The 15375-nt window shown below is 42.5% G+C and overlaps 2 protein-coding genes across 3 annotated transcripts in view; both read left to right on the forward strand.

The window, feature by feature from the left end:
- The window catches only part of Fam221a (family with sequence similarity 221 member A), a 25348-nt gene extending 18444 nt beyond the window's left edge, over positions 1 to 6904 (forward strand). Inside the window, exon 6 of one of the 2 annotated variants that reach the window (XM_021191514.2) lies at positions 6439 to 6904. In XM_021191514.2, the coding sequence (XP_021047173.1) occupies positions 6439 to 6461 (23 nt within the window). In that variant the 3' untranslated portion in view covers positions 6462 to 6904. The remainder of the gene's footprint in view (positions 1 to 6438) is intronic. The other variant, XM_021191513.2, reaches the window with a different exon arrangement.
- A 6785-nt stretch (positions 6905 to 13689) lies between these two features.
- Positions 13690 to 15375, forward strand: part of Stk31 (serine/threonine kinase 31) — a 70562-nt gene continuing 68876 nt past the window's right edge. The window contains exon 1 of the mRNA XM_021190707.1: positions 13690 to 13762. Coding sequence (XP_021046366.1) covers positions 13713 to 13762 — 50 coding nt within the window. The 5' untranslated portion in view covers positions 13690 to 13712. The remainder of the gene's footprint in view (positions 13763 to 15375) is intronic.

Raw genomic sequence — 15375 nt, forward strand, 5'->3', positions numbered from 1 at the left:
CCTCCAGATTAGGTTCACTGGTGAGCCTTCCAATTCTGGATTGTAGTTCATTTCAAATATAGTCAAGTTGACAACCAGGAATAGCCACTACACTCACTAAGCTCCCAAGTAACTGAGGAGGTGGAAGTGCAATATTAAATAAATTCTTCATGCAAGAGCAGAGGCAATGAACCAAAAAACAGGATTATCTCAGCTTCCCCCAGGAGGAATTTTAAAGTCCAGGGGAAGTGTCCTGAAGCCGGGAGGGGTCATCCTGGACACAGTTTAGGCCAGAGAGAAGTGGGGGACATTTCGCAGGGATGGAAACTGTGCTGTAATCATTTACCATGTGCGATTGTATAAGTCTAAATTTAAATAAAATGAAAAATGAACAACTGTCCCTTAGTTACACTAACTGAGGGAGGCTTAGTGTCTAGTAGGTCCCACTTGGACAGCAAAGACAGAAATTCTTTCCACCATTGCAAACAGTTTGTTTGGAGAACTTGGTCTTAAGGACATTTCTGGTTTGGGTGGTATTTAACAAAATACCATAAACAATAGAAACTTACCAGTTTTTGAAGCCAGAAAGTCTTAAGTCAAGGTGCTTGCGGATCTGATGTCCCTTGGGGGCTGCCTTCTGGTCCACAGTTGGTGCCTTCTTTCTGTGTGGCAATGAGGAGGGAAGGCAGCTCTCTGGCAACTTTTTCATAGATACCAACTGCACTCCTAGGGTTGTCTGCTGTTGGCTTTTTATATGTATGCTTGTTGTTGTCGATGTTTTTGTCTAAATTTGGATTCTATGCTGACAGTAGATGCCAAAATGTTAGTGTTATTTTTATCAAGTGTGTTGCCCTTTTCTTCTAGCTTCCAAATAATTGAGACTGGACAGTCTTTACGGGCTCAGCAACTGAGCAGTATTATTTTAATCCTCTCATCTGGCTACTTCCCAGTCAAAATTCCCACAATACTTGCATTTTAGTATTGATTTGGCTCTCTGGGCTCCAGGTGTTTTCTCATGGTTTCTTTGGACTCTTTCCCCATGGAGAATATCCTCTCTCTCCCTCCTCCTCCCCTCCTCCTCTCCTCCTCCTCTCCTCCTCCTCCTCTTCTTCCTCCTCTCCTCCTCCTCCTCCTCCTCTCCTTCTTTTTTCTCTTCTTCTTCCTCTCCTTCTTCCTCTTCTTCCTCTTTCTCTTCCTCTTCTTCCTCCTCCTCCTCCTCTGGCTGGGAGGAAGTCCATCCCTATTCTCTCCCTTGCTCAGTCATTGGCTGATCAGCTAACTTTATTGACTAATCAGGGAATATGTGGGGAGCAATGTTTACACAACTTTGAGACAGGAGATTCTTATACTAAGGATTGCAACCAGATATGGGGGCAGAGAAATCAGCATTTAAATAATACAATGATAATCTTTACACAGGGCACAATAACATTATGCCTGCGGTTGTTCACATAGTCACCCTACCACCGAAAGTTCACAGCCTCTAGAATCATGAGTGATTAACTTTCAAAGTGTGCGTTTGGCAAGGATACAGACACTTGGAAATTGTAGCAAAGGGAAAGACAGAGCCAAAGGACCTTAGAGATGAGTTGGAGTTAGAAGGCTGTTTTTGCACAGAAGTGGATGCTCACAGCCAGCTATTGGATGGAACACAGGGTCGCCAATGGAGGAGCTAGAGAAAGCACCCAAGGACCTTAAGGGGGCTGCATCCCTGTAGGTGGAACAACAATATGAACTAATCAGTACCCCCTGAGTTTGTGTCTCTAGCTGCATATGCAGCAGTAGATGGCCTAATCAGCCATCATTGGGTAGAAAGGCCCCTTGGTCTTGCAAACCTTATATGACCCAGCACAAGGCAAGGCCTGGGCCAAGTAGTGGGAGTGGGTGGGTAGGGGAGCAGAGGTGGGGGGAGAGTATAGGAAACTTTCGGGATAGCATTTGAAATGTAAATAAAGAAAAAAAAAAAAGGCTGTTTTTGTAGCACTCTTAGGGGCAGGACTTATAATTCAGCCAGTCTTCATTCTTGCAACACATGCTTACAGTTTAACTTTAGTGTTTCTGGGTTCTGAAGCTCTGTCCGTCCCTCCCCATGGGTCTGGATAGTGTTGGGAGTGTTGAAAGCATGTCAGTGTTATTTGTTTGCTGACAGATGGTGAGTTCTTAAGTTATGAATGTTTCAGGTTACTTATTATAAGTAAACCTACATTAATGAATTTATGAGTTGCAGTTTATAACTTTCTAGCCCGTAGGGTTAATTGTTTTCTGAGACAGTTTTTAAACTCTCTGCAGTGTGGTTAATGGAGTATAAAACTAAGAAGACCACATTGAAATGTTCTTCCTTGTGTAGGCATAACATTTTTGCAACTTACTTTTAATAAGGGTTCAACCTCTTCTTTAGCCCATCACCCAGCAGAGATAGTGAAAGAGAAAAGTTGTTAGGATATGGGGGAAATGGACCTGTTCAACAATAGTTCTTCGTGGGCAAGCTTGATCTTCTTTGGGAGCAGTTCAGTCCTGTAGCAGACACCAAATAATGACTCAGCAGCTGCAGACCAGTTGTCTAGGCAGGCAGACACCAGGCATGAACCAGCAACCGAAGTCCAGTCCTTTCAGCAAGCAGGCACCCGGCAGAGTAGTTCAATCCTGAAGAAACCACCAGGCTTGCCAACTGCAGGCCACAGAAGCTAAAAGCTGCTGCAGGAACCTCATGAGCAGTTCTTGGGTGAGTTTCTCTCACAGTGTTATCACAAGTTGAGCACAAGAATACTATGTAAGATGAACATGCATGTTGTTAGCAAAGGATTGTGAGGTGGAGCAAACCAAACCAAGGCTCAGTGCCCATCCCCCACTGTCTGTGGGGTCATATTTATACTACTTCATCAAGAATCCTTTCATGTGTCTGCTATATCTAAACATCCTTTCACCTGTGTCTGCCTCAGGAAAACAGTCCTTCATGTGTCTGCTTTAGCAAGACATCCTTTCACCTGTGTGCCCCAGCAAAACATCATTTAACATAACTAACTTTCCAAAGAACTAGAAGTTTCCACTTCACCCTTGAGCTGGCATGTTGTGAGTACTTGTCCCTTGCTCCAAAACTAATGAGCAAAAGGGACGATTAGGAAGCTGTGTTGGTATTTCAGGGCTTTGTTCAAGAGCCAGGCTATGTATTGTCTCTGGCCTTTGCTAATCATTTGGAACATTTGGTATGGGCAATCTTAGTGGTCAGTGGTCTCTGGCTGTGGCAGTTAAAAGCTTTTGTGCTTGCATGGTTATTTTCTTCTTTCACAGATTTTTGGAGAGGTATTTACTTTATATATCAGGTTACGTTTTTTAGTCTGCTGTGATAAGGCTTGGTCTTTTTCCTCAAGAAAGGAGAATTTTATTAAGGAAACTAGTACCATACATCAAATGGTAAGGCACTTTGTTCATGTCCAAAGGGATGTTTGAAAAAGCAGGACAAGGTCTGGGAGAGAGATAGCTTGGCCCTTAGCTCACCAGATGGATATTCGATAAAGTACTATTCCTCTGTCTTTAAAATGTTTTTTTTTTCTTAAGTTTAATTAATTTATATTTTGAGCATCATCTTGCTACATGCTAAGACCTTAAACGTACCATTATCTTGCCTCAGCCTCTAGTGTGCTGGGAGCTCAGTGTGTATCTCTTTGCTTGGCTTTGTTATATACTATTTCAGACGAACAAAGGCAGCTTTGTCCTTTTGCTGTTGTTTGGCATACTTTGGGTTTTTTTTCCCCCTTCTCATATTACTAAGAAGTTAACACTGATCCTTAAATGAGTTGGAAAAAGAGTCTAGCATTTGTTGAGTACTAATCTAGAGATTGATTGGTTTTGTTGTTGTTGTTTTTTCGGGGTTGGAAGAATAAGATATTAGGTAGTTCAAGCCTGACTTTGAATATCCACTCCTCCTGTCTCCATCTCCTAGGTACTGAAATACAAGTATAAGCCACCATTCCTAGCGTATTAATTACTTTCTTATTGCTATGATAGGACACTGTATTAGTCAGAGTTCTCTAGAGTCACAGAACTTACGGATATGCTCTATATAGTAAAGGAATTTATTGAATTTATTGATGACAGTCTGCAGTCCAAATCCCAACAATGGTTCAATAGTAGCTGTGGATGGAAGTCCAAGGATCTAGCAGTTGCTGAGTCCCACACGGCAAGAAGGCCAGATTCCCTTCTTCCAATGTCCTTATATGGTCCCCAGCAGAAGGTGTAGCCCAGATTAAAGGTGTGTGCCACCACACCTTTAATCCCAGATGACCTTGGACTCGGAGATCTCCCTGTCTTAATCTTCTGGATTCAATCACCACTGAGTCTCAAGATCTCCATACCAAGATCCAGATCAGAAACTTCTATCTCCCAGCCTCCAGATTAGGTTCACTGGTGAGCCTTCCAATTCTGGATTGTAGTTCATTTCAAATATAGTCAAGTTGACAACCAGGAATAGTCACTACAGACACCATGACCAAAACAATTTAAAATTAAGTATTTAATCTGGCTTACAGTTCTGGAGGGAGAGTGGCCATTTCGGGAGTGTGAATGCGTGGTGGTAAGAAGAGCTGAGAGCTTACACCGTAGACTGCAAGCAGGCAGCAGAGAGAGCTAGCTCAAAACGATGTGAAGCTTTTGAAACCTTAAAACCCATCCCCAGTGACAACTTCCACAACCAAGGCCACACCGCCATCAATGGTGACCAAGTATTCAAATGCCCAAGACTACTAGAAGACTTTCATTCAAACCACCATGCCTACCTTGCTGAGTACTTATTACGTACATTTTTCTATATATTTTATTTTATTGATACTTCTAGATTAATCCTGAGCAGTATCAATATTGTGTTTTAAAACAAAACAAAACAAAGCAAAACAAAACAAAACAAATGAAAAGCTGTCTTAGGTGTTTGATAAAAGAGTAAGGCTTCAAATGTTCTTCCATTTCAACACAAGAGAACCAGAGAGAGAATGAATGTAGGTGACATAAGAGGGACTCTAGGGTGAGAAGAGGGCCAGTAGGAGGGGAGACAGGGATGGGGAGAAGGATAAACAAAGGTACATATATAAACACCTTTATGAAACATATGACTTTATATGGAAACAAACAAAAAAAACAAAACTAGCCAGGCACTTGGGAGGCAGAGATAGGCAGATCTCTTAGTTTGAGGCCAGCCTTGTCTACATAGTGATTTCCAGGACAGCCAGGGTTAGACAGAGAAACCCTGTCTTAAAAAAAATCAACCAACCCAACCCAAGCCAATCGAAGCCTAGCCCTAGTGAGAAGGTCCTATTATGTTGCCATAGAGTGCGGTGTTCTCTGGAGTCCTCCGAGTGACTGACAGCTGTAGGAGTGATGGGAGAGCGTGATGTTTGTGTGTGTCTGCCAATCAAAGAGGGAGGGGAAAGGGGGAGGATGGCTCACCTGGATCCTATTACTGGGAGTTTATCACTTGTAACTGGACAGAAAGTGTAAACTGATTTTACGAGGTTCCACCCCATTTCTCTCCTTGGCTGCTCCTCTCTTCGCCCTGCTCTCCTCCGCTCCCACCCTTTCTCATCCCCCCCTTCTGCGGGAAAGCATTCCAGTCTTGGTACTGCTGGGCAAGTGCTCTGCCACTGAGCTACAGCTTCCTCTCGACTTTTTGCTGGTTTCTTTTTAAGAATATATGCCTGTGTGTGTGTGTGTGTGTGTGTGTATTCTTAAATACATATATAAATTTAATATATATAAATGTATATATTAAATTCATAATATATATTATCCTTTGAGAATTTCATAGTGTGTATAATGTATTTGGAACATATTTACCCCTGCTCCATCTCCTCGTGGTTTCTTGATGTTACTTCTGTCATTTAAGCTTAGAGGCCCGGTTTCTACTTTTGGTCCCTTTATTTTTTGTTCATCCTCTTGAAAGTTTGAGACCCTGACGCTGGGCCTGGAAGTTGTCCTGAGGGACGGTGATGAGGAAATAGTGCACTGTGTTATTGGGACTCCTTACTGCCATGCAAAGGCTCATGTGTCTCAAAATTAGGCAGCTGCTGCTGGGGCTCCCAGGTTCTGAGTCCTGGACACTCAGCCTTATGGGTGCTGGTGTTCCACAGAGGGTCCTGCAGAGTTAGGTGCATCCTGTAGCTGCAGAGAACAGGCATGGGCTGGACATACGTTAGGATTCTAAGCATTTAGGAATACGTCAGGGTTCAAGCTCATTTCTACCCAAGGCAACATTCATTTATATATTCTTTCATTAAACTTCCTGAGACGCTAAAGCCAGCCAGTCATTTAAAGACATCCAGGCATTCCTCATTTGTGGTCAGGCTTCGGATTTAGTGTTTAGCAGTTAATAACTCTTGTGGCTATGTTAAATAAGGCATGGCTAGCAGGGGATGGTCAACCTTTATTTAGGATAATTAAAAATTTTTATCAATAAATGTTTTAAATTTACAGATAAAACTGGAAAAGGCTGCTAAGCAGAAAGGAAAAGCTCCACGGCTGCCGAGCACAGAGCCGTTGTGAAGTCTGGTGAACAGATGCAGCAACATCCAGACGTATCTCCTATTTAAGTTTATTTTCTCTCATATATGTACTTCCTTATCGTGTAAATATGTCCTTTTGAATTTTGCTTAGCTTATTGAAACAAGTGAAATGAATTTTTATTTTTTGTCAGAACTCATGACTTAAATAAAGCGCTTTATATGCCTTTTAAAGATGTCTATTGGGTAGCGCAGCCTGGCATTGGAATCATGGTTCTCTTGCCTCAGTGTGTGTATGCTCTTTCTCTCTCTCTCAGCAAGTTTTATGTTATTTTTATGTGATTCAAACTTGAAAGTACAATAATATTTTTAGTTTATCATAATTTAACTTTTTTAGTCTACCTAAAAAATTAAGGAAATTATTAAAGGTTTTAAACAAACACATAGGGTCAGTTTTTTCATTCAAAGTAGCAAGACTTGTCTTGAATGTCCTGTTGTTGCACAGAGTCAGGGTGACCAGGTGGCTGGGCAGTGCTGCACTCTTCTGTGTCCTTAGTGACAGTCGTCAGCTGGCTCACCCGATGTGACCATTGTGCTCACAGGCCTGAGCAGCGCCTAGGTTCCATGCCCTCCTCCCCTCAGTAAGACAAGCATCGAGGGCTTTAGCAGTGGCTCCATGCTTCTACTGACCTGCTGGGCCTCACCTCCCAGTTGGCTAAGGACTGGCCCTATGTATTCTTTGCTCGCTGCCCAGTGCTGTTTCTCCAGTTTTTAACAGTCTCCTACCCCTGAGTTTCTGAGCCCTCAATCCAGTATCATGCCCCCAGCCGTACCACCCACCCACAGAGCCACCCTGTCTTTGGGTAGGAGTCTTAGCGATAACCCAGTATTTATGGTGCTTCCGAAACCAGAAACATTGAATCAGACCAATTACTAGTTGCAATACGTATTTGCATGTAAAGCTGTTTGTGCAAAACAAAACAAAACAAAACAACAACAAAAAAAACAAAAACAAAAAAATCCCAAAAAACCGTATGACACACTGTTGTTTGCAGGGCCACCTCAATGAATAAATATGCAAGGAGATATGGGAAAGATGGCAGAACTGAGTGCTGTGGTTGTGACAAGCGTGGGAGTATAGCCTTGGCGGACAAAGGGGCATGTTACATAGTACTGTCAACAGGGTGGTGTGCAGCTGCCTGGAGTTCAGGCAGGCTCTGCTTCCGAATGTGATGTCTAGCCACACGATCGCCCTGGCTCTAGGCAGTGGCAGGATGTCCAAGAGGAAGAAAGGTTCATTTGTGGATTGGACCTTCTCGAAAGACCTCCATGGTCCGTGTGGCCATGTTGGCGTGTGTGGCCTGTGCTACAGTCAGAGACCTGTGGATGTCAGTGGTCCATGCTGCAACTGGGGACATCCACTGTCTGTGCTGCTGCTGACAAGGAAGCTTCTTTGCAGTGTTTTCAATGACTTCAGACTCACAGTTGAGAATGAGAGACATTCTATGATACCCTCCTTCCCTCTCCAAATTAATCAGTCTGGACAGGAAGCCATTGAAGAGAGAATACTTAAAAATTGCGCTAGGGATGAAGTGTAGCTCTTCACAGCTGATGGCTTCTGACAGGGGCATAGGGTTAGGGGAAAGGATTCATTAATCTTTAAGTAGCTGTATATTGAGAGTTTAGCTATGCTCCAATGAATATATGTGCAACACAATCTGGACTTGGAGTGTTTTTTTTTTCCTTTCTTTTTTTGCATGGGAGACACACATAGGGTGGGAGGGTTGTAAACTTTAATTTTTTCAAATCCTATTTTTAATGATGGTTCTTAAACCCTTTAACCCCCCTTTTAGCCTCCCACTCACCAGAGGTAGTGGGAATGAAAGGGCAAAGTGGACCTGTTTAGAAAGGTTCTCTGGAGCAATGGGCAGTTCAGTTCACAGGTCAGCAGCAGCAGCTTCATCCACTCGAAAACACCTCACGGATACACTAGCAGTCCAGTTTGGTAGAGTCATGAATCAGCAGTGGTGGCAATGTGTAGCAAAGACAGTGGGCCTCAGCCTCAGCAGGAGTCAGCAAGGGAGACCAGCAGGAACACCAGGAGAAGTTCTTGGCTGTGCCTCTCTCAGGGAAGTGAAGATCAGTGAAGACCCACAAGAGTGGATCCATATTGGAGAGACCCACAAGTGTTACACAGCTAGCTGTACCAGCAAGCCAAGCTCTGCCTCCGTCACTCTGTGGAGTCCTATTTATACTATTTATACCCTCCAAACATCACGTGTCCTCCACATGCCTTGCCTCAGCACGTGGATCCAATTTGCCTGAGTTGGTGGAGTCCTGACAAATGAAGCTCAATAAGTCGGACCCATACATGTGTGCTGTTAGCAAAGAATCCTTCCTCATGTGTCTTTTCATGTGTTTGCTTTAGCAGAACATCCTGTCACCTGTGTATGCATCAGTGAAATTCCTTCTCTAGTCTGCCTTAGTCTTTCACCTGTGTCCACCTTAGGAAAACACTCTTTCACGTGTTTGTCCCAGCAAAACACCATCCAGCACAACTGACTCCAAAGAACCCTTAACTTTCCATTTCAGAAGGTAGACCTGGAATGCCTGGGAATCAAATGTGATTGGGGGTACATTCATTGTATGAAATTCTCAAATAATAAAAATATTATGTTGAGAGGAAAAAAGTCTTGAGAAGTTATAGTCTGAGTTTTCCCTAGAAAGCCTTGGATGATACTCAACAGTAAGGTCTTAAGACATGTAATGGCTGAGAATGTTCTGAAAACTGAGAACGCAGAGTGTCAAACCAATAAAGGTTAGAATTAGTGGAAGTCATCCAGATCCCTTCAGAAAGGATCCCATATCCCCTGGAAATCCTTATGAGGCAGATATGTACCAGGGTAACTTGTTGGGTGGTGTTTTTATACACTATATATTCAGATGCTGATTGCTGTACCCACAGATCTGGTTGCAGTCCAGAATTTGGTTTATTTAAAATTTTGTCTTAAAACAACTTTTTTTTTTTTTAAAAAAGCTACAAATCAAAAAGTATTACACAGCAAAATTACCTAGACCCTAAGACTATACAGCTCACTGAGTGTCTGTATGGCTGAAATAGCTGTTCAAAACTGACGCTGCAGCACTTCACACTGGATATTGCACTTTCACTCTCAAATGTATTTTATACACTTATCTACCAGAATAACTGAGTTGGAACTAGAAAAACTAGCTTTATATCCTTTTATTACTTGCATTTATTACTGTATTACTTGCACTTAGTCTTTCATCTAATATTTAACCATTTAAAAAGGGTGCTTAAAAAAAACAACATAAAAAGAATATTCTTGGGTTGTAGCTAAAGTAGTATTTACAGGTAAACTTATGACACCAAATGTTTATATCAGCAAAGAAGGAAGGTCTCAAATTGGTGCTTCCAGCCATTATGTTATGTAGGTAGAAACACACAGAAAGGTAACACTCCAGTCAGTACATGCGCAAATGAGCCGAACATGTCAACCCGAAAGGAAGAACAAATGACAAGATGTTCAACACCATGAGAGACACAGATCAAAGCTCCCCCGAGACTGGGAGTTTTTCATAGAATGGGCGTCACCAAGACAGCAAAGGACAGCAAGTGCTGGCGAGGATGAGACGAGATGCTCCATTGGTGGGGATGCAAATCTGGAAATCTGTTTGGAGGCTTTTCAAGGAATTAAAAATAGAACTAGCATTTGAGTCAGCTCTACCACACCTGGGTTCATACCCCCACAGAATCAATACTGTACAAATAAGATACCTGCACACCAACGTATGTCAACTCTATTCACAATGGTAGTTATGGACTCAGACTAGTGCCTATCAAGGAAGGAATGGGTAAAAGAACCACACTTTTTTTTTTTTTAACGCCTCGCAGTACTATTTTGTTTAAGAAGAATTAAATGTTATTTGTAGAAAAATTGATAGAACAAGAAGTTATCATTTTAAGTGAGCTAAGCCAGACCCAGAATGACAAATATGTAGATTCTCACGTAGAATCTAGAAAAAGACAGGAAAGCAGAAGCTATCTGGGAGGAGGAAGAGAACTCGGGAGGGGCATGATGTGACGGGAGGGGCGTGATGTGAGCAGGGTAATGGGATCAAGACAATTATGTGCGCACATGAAAACGTTGCAATGAGACCCATTATTCTGTGGAGTTAATACTTAACAGAGAACTAAGTAGTTAAGAGGAACTAATAAAGATTAGGCCATGAATTGAAACAAGCAGGAAACCATGAGAAGAAGTCACTAAAGTTCATTGTTTTCCTTGGAGACCAGTAAGCTTGTGCCATGACTGATCAATGTGTGTGTGGTGGGGCCAGGGGGTGATGACACAAATTGTTAGTGTTAGGAATGTGACTATTGCCATTGCCATAGACTCTATAGTTACTAAAAATGTAACTATTGCCTCCCCCACCTCCCCACCTCCCAACCCCTGTTCTTTGCTAATGCAATCAGACAAACCCACTGGAAACACTGAGGGAAAGTGAGCCCTCCATGTGGAATCTTTAAGGAGCATTTGGAAAATGCTGGGTAAATTACCAGATAAATGGGAGACGAAAGGATTCCTTATACTCATGGATGCTGGGAAAGGCAGGCAAGGCAAGCCTCTGGAGGGTTCCTGTAGGAAGGAGAGTCACTGAGGGAACAGGCTCGGTGAAGCAGGCAGGAAGCTGAGTGTGAGCGTCCATCTGCATGCTGATGCACCAATGAGACACCCTCGGGTCAGGAGTAGGAACGGAGCACACATACAGAGGCATGAGGGCGTCTCAATGCTGCTATGAAAGGTCATGAGGTTACATGTCCTCGGAAGAGGACGGGAAGGGGAACTCGTGACAGGGGCCATCACACTAGCACACCTAGTTGCTTGAACAACACCTATTTGAGGGTGGAGTCAAGCACTAGGAAAGTTGTAAAAATGTGAAAATAAACCACCAAACATATTAAATAATAAATAAGATAGCCTTATTATCTTTGTATTATTTAAACATCCAATTGGTAGTCAAAAAAAAAAAAAAAAGCCTTCCCAAAGAAGTGTTTATTAAACAATTAAAGAACAAGGAATATTCACTTGTACCAACTTTTCTAGAAACTGAAGCTGGAACTTTTTAAAAACAACTTACTCTCTTATCAAGAACACATCAAGATATTACAAGAAGAAAGAAAGAAAGATAGATGTAGACCAATATCCCTTTGGATGTTGAGTCTGAGTACTGGTTTGGTAAAGAGTTTGTGTAGCTGACAGGCATGAACCCTGGATTTCATCCCCAGCTCTGTATAGAGCAGATGTGGTGGTAAATGCCTGTTATCTCAGTGCTTGCGAGGTGGCGATGGAAGGACTATCACTGCAGGGCTATTCTCAGGTACACAGTGAGTTCAGACCAGCCTCATAACCTTGTCTCAAAATATAAATATCCCTTTTGAACATAAATGTAAAAATTCTGAGTGTTTTTTTAGTAAGTCCAATATAAGCATATATAAAAAGAGTAATACATCATGACCTAATGGGCTTTAGCCCACGAATGCAAGATAGATTTAACACTTGAAAATTAATAATTGTAAATTTAAAAAACCCTCAAAGTCTGTTTGTGATTAAAAATTCTCATCACTCTGTGGACAAAAGGAAACTTCATCAGTGAAGGGCTTCTACTACAACCACGCGGCTTTGAGTATACCTGGGAAATCCCTCCTTCCTAGGAAGAGGCGCTACAAGGGCATCTCCTGTCAGTACTCCTATACAATCTCACACTGGATGTGTTAGGCATTGCATGGACACAAGATTAAGACAAGAGAACTAAATTGGAAAGGAGAAAGTGAAAGAATATTTGCGTGTAACAAATCATCCATGTAGGTTAATCTGCCAACTCTACAGAAAACAAGACAAAACCCTGCTTATCACTAGAAATAAGAACATGATGAGAAACTGAAATTACAAAAAAAGCATCAACAGTAGCATAGTAATAGAAATAATTAGAAAAATCAGATGGAAGAAAAGAAGAGTAAAACTTTTGCATTGAAAATATAGAAGCTGGGCATGGTGGTGACACCTTTAATCCCAGCACTCGGGAGGCAGGGGCAGGCCAGCCTGAACTACAGGGTGAGTTCCAGGACAGCCAGGGCTACTCATGGAAAGACTTGAAGACCATAAAAGCTTTATTTGAGAGAAGTCTGAAGTCAAAACAAGCCCTACACACAGAAAGGTAGAAAAACTGTTAGGCATCCACAGTGGACTAGTACCTGGGAAGTTACACGCTGTTGATATATAGAAGAAAACAGGTGGAATTATCTTAAGATACCAATGCCATTTGAAAGAAGGCAGATGAAATGGTATTTATGTGTGATCCTGTTAATACTTAGAAAAAAATTAATGTTCAGTTACAAGAAACAGAAAGGTACATAAGGAAGGCCAGTAATTGTAAACAGCATGAGGAAACTTTTGAGGTTGATGGAAATGTTTTATCATGGGAACGACTCCAATGGTGTGTAGAAATAGTAAAATAGTTTTACACTTTAATATCTGTAGTCTATGCAAATTATACTTCAAACTTTAGAAATTAAATGGAGGGCTCCTTGCATGCGTGAGGCCTTGAGTTTAATTCTTTCCATTGCAAAACAGCAGAACTAGATAGAGATGGTTTTTACCTGTGCAATGTTTCCTCCAAGTGTAATAACTTGCCTGTAACCCTATCCCATCACAGTCCCCACCGATCCCTGCTGTCCCCTGAAATGTTTGATGTGGACACGAAGACTGGGGAGAAATATGTGTAAAACTATCTATTTACAAAATGACATTGCCACTTATTACGGTATTCTTTTCTTTGGGAAAAAGAGTATCCAGTTTGTCCCAATTTTGGCTTTTTTTTTTTTAAGTTTAAATCCCGAGGTACAAATTAGGAAGACTCACGCAACCTCACGTCATGGTCTTACGCCACTGGCGCCTGGTGAAGGGAAGCAGCCATTGGCCTACAGGTGTGGGGTGCCCTCCTATAAACGGACAGCACACAGGGGCGCATGTGTGGACTGTGGGCGGCCTGGCTGCGCTCGAGGCCGTGAGGCGGGCCACCCACGTGACCACGGCTGCGCGCCCTCCGCTACCGTGCCGCAGCACCTCGTGCGTGCGCAGGCGCAGGCGCAGTGCGTGCTCTGAGGTGCGGAAGCGCGCCGAGGGCTGGCCTGAGAGCTGGTGGGCTGAGGGTGGAGCGCCTGGTATGTGGGGCCAGCAGCTCTTTGCTGGGACAGCTGTGGCGCAGAGTGTAAGGTTAGTGGGAGTCCTGGTGGCGAGGGCGACAGGGGCCGCTCCCGGGGCGTTCTTGTCCACGCTGCTGGCGTTTTAGGGCTCCAGGTCTGGGCCGAGGCCTATTTCCGGCCTCCCGTTGCCCCTCGGGCCGCCTGCCTCGGTGAGCTCGAAGGCACCGTGGCTTCTCGGTGAGAAGGCCCTGGAGACCCACTGTGTGGAGGAATCTCGGCGAGCTGCCGCAGGGAGACCCACTGTGTGGAGGAATCTCGGCGAGCTGCCGGGAGACCCACTGTGTGGAGGAATCTCGGCGGCGAGCTGCCGCAGGGAGACCCACTGTGTGGAGGAATCTCGGCGAGTTGCCAGGAGACCTACTGTGCAGAAGACTTTCTTCCCCTCTGGCCCCCCCAGAAAGCGAGCGTGGAGGGGCGATCTTTACCTCCCCTTGTCCCAGTTCAAGGCGAGATTTGAATTCAAAACAAGTTTCGTAAAACAAGTGGCAGGATTTCCAGAGTAAACTTTTAATTTTTACCATGTCCAAGGCAGTGGTAACACACACCTTAATCCCAGCACTCGGGAGGCAGAGGCAGGCAGATCTTTGAGTTCGAGGCCAGCCTGGTCTACAGAGTGAGGTCCAGGACAGCTACAGAGAAACCTGTCTTCAAAAACAAAGAAAAACAAAGAGAAATATTCTTTCTCACTAAAAGACTCCATTTTTTTTTTAACAGCTTCTCCGACAGCTGGATTTTAAAACTACGTTTTAAAGGGTCCCTGATTTGAAGATGATCCAGTGATGTTATTTGAAAAAAATTAAGCTAGACAAAAATTGGAAGTTAAAAATTTCTGTAAATAAGCTCCATTATTTGCTGTGATGAGTTAATTTCCCTTTTCATAGTTGAGAGCATTTGAAACTTTGATGTAGATGTTCTAGGAGGATTTAAAAGCTCTCCAAAACAGTGTCTCAAACCATGACATATACCCTACGTTTTAAGGACAGTTTTGTGAAAAATGAATTTTTTCCCCGTTTATTGGAATGTGTAGAATATTTACCTTAAAGTTGAAGGACAAACCAATGCTCTAACCTCCCCCCCAGCCCCCAGCTTTGGAGGGTGGAGATTGTACCTATTTTGAGAATGAAATAAAATCAGTTGGAATTGAACAGTGGAATAGATTACATATTTTATCATTTTAAGATTTATGAGTGGAAAGTGATTCCTGGATTTTTGAGAATCAAATCGTAAAGTAGTAGACACTTCTTTTGAAGTATATTTTATGTAATGAACATGATTTTTGAAGTAATAGGCAAATTTGATATATTTCAGTTTTCAATTCTAGGGCATTTTAAGAAACAAAATAGCCAATAGCCACTCTCAGGCATTTATTTATTTATTTATTTATTGTGGAATTTTCTTGTTTGAGAGTTTTGTTTTTTTTTTTTTTTTTTTTTTTTTTTTTTTTTTTTTTTTTTTTTTTTTTTTTTTTTTTTTGTTAATGTTTTTTTTTTTTTTTTTTTTTTTTTGTTTTTTTTTTTTGTTAATATGGGTTTAGAGAGATGGCTCAGCAGTTAAGAGCATTGTTGATTTTCTAGAGGACTGGGTTCAATTCCTTTCCTCTATGTTGGCGGTTGGGATTTGGGA

The sequence above is a fragment of the Mus pahari genome, chromosome 2 (assembly GCF_900095145.1).
Source record: "Mus pahari chromosome 2, PAHARI_EIJ_v1.1, whole genome shotgun sequence".
Classification (NCBI taxonomy): domain Eukaryota; kingdom Metazoa; phylum Chordata; class Mammalia; order Rodentia; family Muridae; genus Mus; species Mus pahari.